At 36.6% G+C, this 2,877-nt stretch overlaps 1 protein-coding gene across 1 annotated transcript; it reads left to right on the top strand.

Annotated features, from left to right (window-relative positions):
* The first annotated feature begins 946 nt into the window (after positions 1-946).
* LOC138887733 (uncharacterized) lies at positions 947-2,212 on the top strand. The gene has a single exon (XM_070169513.1). The coding sequence runs from the start codon at positions 947-949 to the stop codon at positions 2,210-2,212; it is 1,266 nt and encodes a 421-aa protein (XP_070025614.1).
* Positions 2,213-2,877: the final 665 nt, after the last annotated feature.

The raw sequence follows: 2,877 nt of genomic DNA on the forward strand, positions 1-2,877 counted from the left end.
TGATTGGATCACATGTGGTGATTCAAACTCAAAGTACTTTCATGCTCAATGGAAGATGAGGACTAGTAGGAATACAATCACAGCTATCTATAGAGAGGATGGAACAAAAGTGACAGATCCTATACAACTGGAGAATGAGTTCATCTCCTTTTTTACTAAACTCATGGGGGAAAGAGGCAGTATTCACAGGTGTCCAAACACAGAAGTTATTCAACAAGGTCTATGCCTCACTTTAAGTAAGAAAGAGAAGCTCATTCAGGAGATTACATTAGTGGAGATCCAAAGTGCAATAAAGGATATGCCTCATGAAAAGGCCCCTGGGGTGGATGGATTTCCAGTTGAGTTTTTTACTAAACATTAGCAGGAAGTGGGTGATGATGTTTGTGATGTTGTCAAACAATATTTTGCAACTGGGAAGATGCATAAAGGGATTAGTAGTACTGCAGTGACACTAATTCCTAAAGTACAGAATCCTAGTTATGTCAAGGACTATAGACCAATAGCATGTTGCACAACCTTATACACGATCATTACAAAGGTCATCACAACAAGAATAAAAAGAGTAATTGGAGGTCTGGTAGGGGAATCACAATCAGCTTTTATTGAGGGCAGATGTATCACAGATAATATTCTCTTTACACATGAATTGTTCAAAGGCTACAATAGGAAAGGTATCTCTCCAAGATGTGTCCTGAAAGTTGATCTGAGGAAAGCTTATGACACCTTAGAATGAACATTCCTGGAGAGAGTGCTATTGGACTTGGGATTCCCTTATAAATTTACAAGGTGGATTATGGAATGTATCTCTTCAGTAACATATTCTCTAAACATAAATGGGGGTCTAACTAAGCCATTTAAAGGAAGAAGGGGGATAAGACAAGGTGACCCCATGTCACCTTATCTTTTTGTCTTGGCAATGGAATAACTACAAAGGGAATTTGCTCAGATGATGAAGAATAAAGTGTTCAAGTTCCATCCCAGATGCCAAAAACTTGGAGTGGTACATGTTTGTTTTGCTGACGACCTTCTCATGTTTTGCAGGGCTGACTTACAATCCATCAGATTGTTAAGACAAACTTTTCAAAAGTTTTCTGAAGCTTCCGGTCTTCAAGCAAATGCAGAGAAAAGTGCAGCTTACCTAGAAGGTGTCTCAGTGAACCAGAAACAGGATATACTACAAGAACTGGGGTTCCCTGATGGTACACTTCCATTCAAATATTTGGGGGTACCTTTGGCAGCCAGGAAGCTTACAGTTATTCAATGCTGGCCACTAGTGGAGAGGATTACTCAGAGGATCAACTGTTGGACAGCACGACTCTTATCTTATGCAGGACGAGTTCAACTGATAAAGTCAGTTTTGTTTGGAATACAGTCCTACTGGGCACATACCTTTCTACTACCAAAAAAGGTGATGAAGATGGTAGAAGCTATTTGCAGATCATTTTTATGGACTGGTTCATCAAAATTTTCAAAAAAGGCCTTGGTCTCTTGGGAAAAAGTTTGTTTACCACAAGTAGCAGGGGGTTTAAATGTAATGAACTTGGTATTTTGGAACAGAGCTGCAGTGGCAAAACACCTCTGGGCAGTGGCTAAAAAGAAGAACTGCTTATGGATCAAATGGATCCATACCTTCTACATAAAGCATCACACACTCGAACATATGCCAATACCCAAGAATGCAGCTTGGGTAGTCAGGAAAATTTTGGAGTCAAGGAAGCTCATTGGGGATGTTCAAGGTATTCAAGGAAACTTGTTGAATAGGTTGGATCAATTACAGAATGACAACTCTTTTAGTATTAGGAAACTTTACAAGCTACAATTCCCCCAACTGCCAAAGGTTCCATGGAAAGGCATAGTATTGCAGCCAAGATTGCATCCCAGATTCAAATTCATTCTGTGGTTAGCATTACAGAGAAGATTAGCTATAGTTGACAGGCTACTGAAGTTTGGTGTTCAAATAGATCAACAATGTGCATTCTGTAAGCTAGCTGGTGAAACATTCGACCATTTATTCTTTGAATGCTATGTGACAAAGGAAGTGTGGTCGAGACTCTTGATATGGTTAGGACATTGCAGACCTATTCAAGATTGGCAACGAGAGGTGGCATGGATAAGTCATTATGCCACAAGAAAAAGTGGACAATGGGAAATTGTTACCTGTGTCTTTGGCATGATGGTTTACACTATATTGAGGGATAGGAACAAAGTTTGATTCCAGGGAGGTGCAGTAAATGTGAACAACATATGCAGAGAAATAACAATTCATATACACACGAGAAGGCAGGAAATACAACACTGGCAGGGAGCATTTTCAACACTCAACAGATACCCATAAAGGATAGATAAGTTCTTGATGTATAGTTAGCCTTGATGTATTTCAATTAGCTGTTAGTCTAGTTAGTTACTTAGACTTCAGTGGTGAATTCACTGAATCTATAGATAGAAGACATGTAATGAGGAGTAGATGGTCTGCGTCTACATGATCTGTAAATTTCTTTGGAATGAAATAGAGAAACAACAAGATCTAAAAAAAATACTAAATAAATTTGTAAAAATGCGTAAAAATTACCTTAGCTATATTTTGGTATAAATGTTAGAATAAAAATAAGTTATTCACCAAAATAATAATTTGAGGAACAATTATTGATTTTTGTATTGTTAACATAAGGCAATAAATTGATTTAAAAATCTTTTAAAAATTAGGAAAAATACTAAACCATTTATATATATATATATATATATATATATATATATATATATATATATATATATATATATATATATATATATATATATATATATATATGTGTGTGTGTGTGTGTGTGTGTGTGTGTGTGTGTGTGTGTGTGTGTTATTTTGAAAGTATTTTGCATATAA

Source organism: Nicotiana sylvestris, chromosome 3 (genome assembly GCF_000393655.2).
Source record: "Nicotiana sylvestris chromosome 3, ASM39365v2, whole genome shotgun sequence".
Taxonomy (NCBI): Eukaryota; Viridiplantae; Streptophyta; class Magnoliopsida; order Solanales; family Solanaceae; genus Nicotiana; species Nicotiana sylvestris.

What these genes read in the sequence shown, in the direction of transcription:
- LOC138887733 (XM_070169513.1), top strand. Translation starts at nt 947, where the DNA reads ATGATGAAGAATAAAGTGTTCAAGTTCCATCCCAGATGCCAAAAACTT.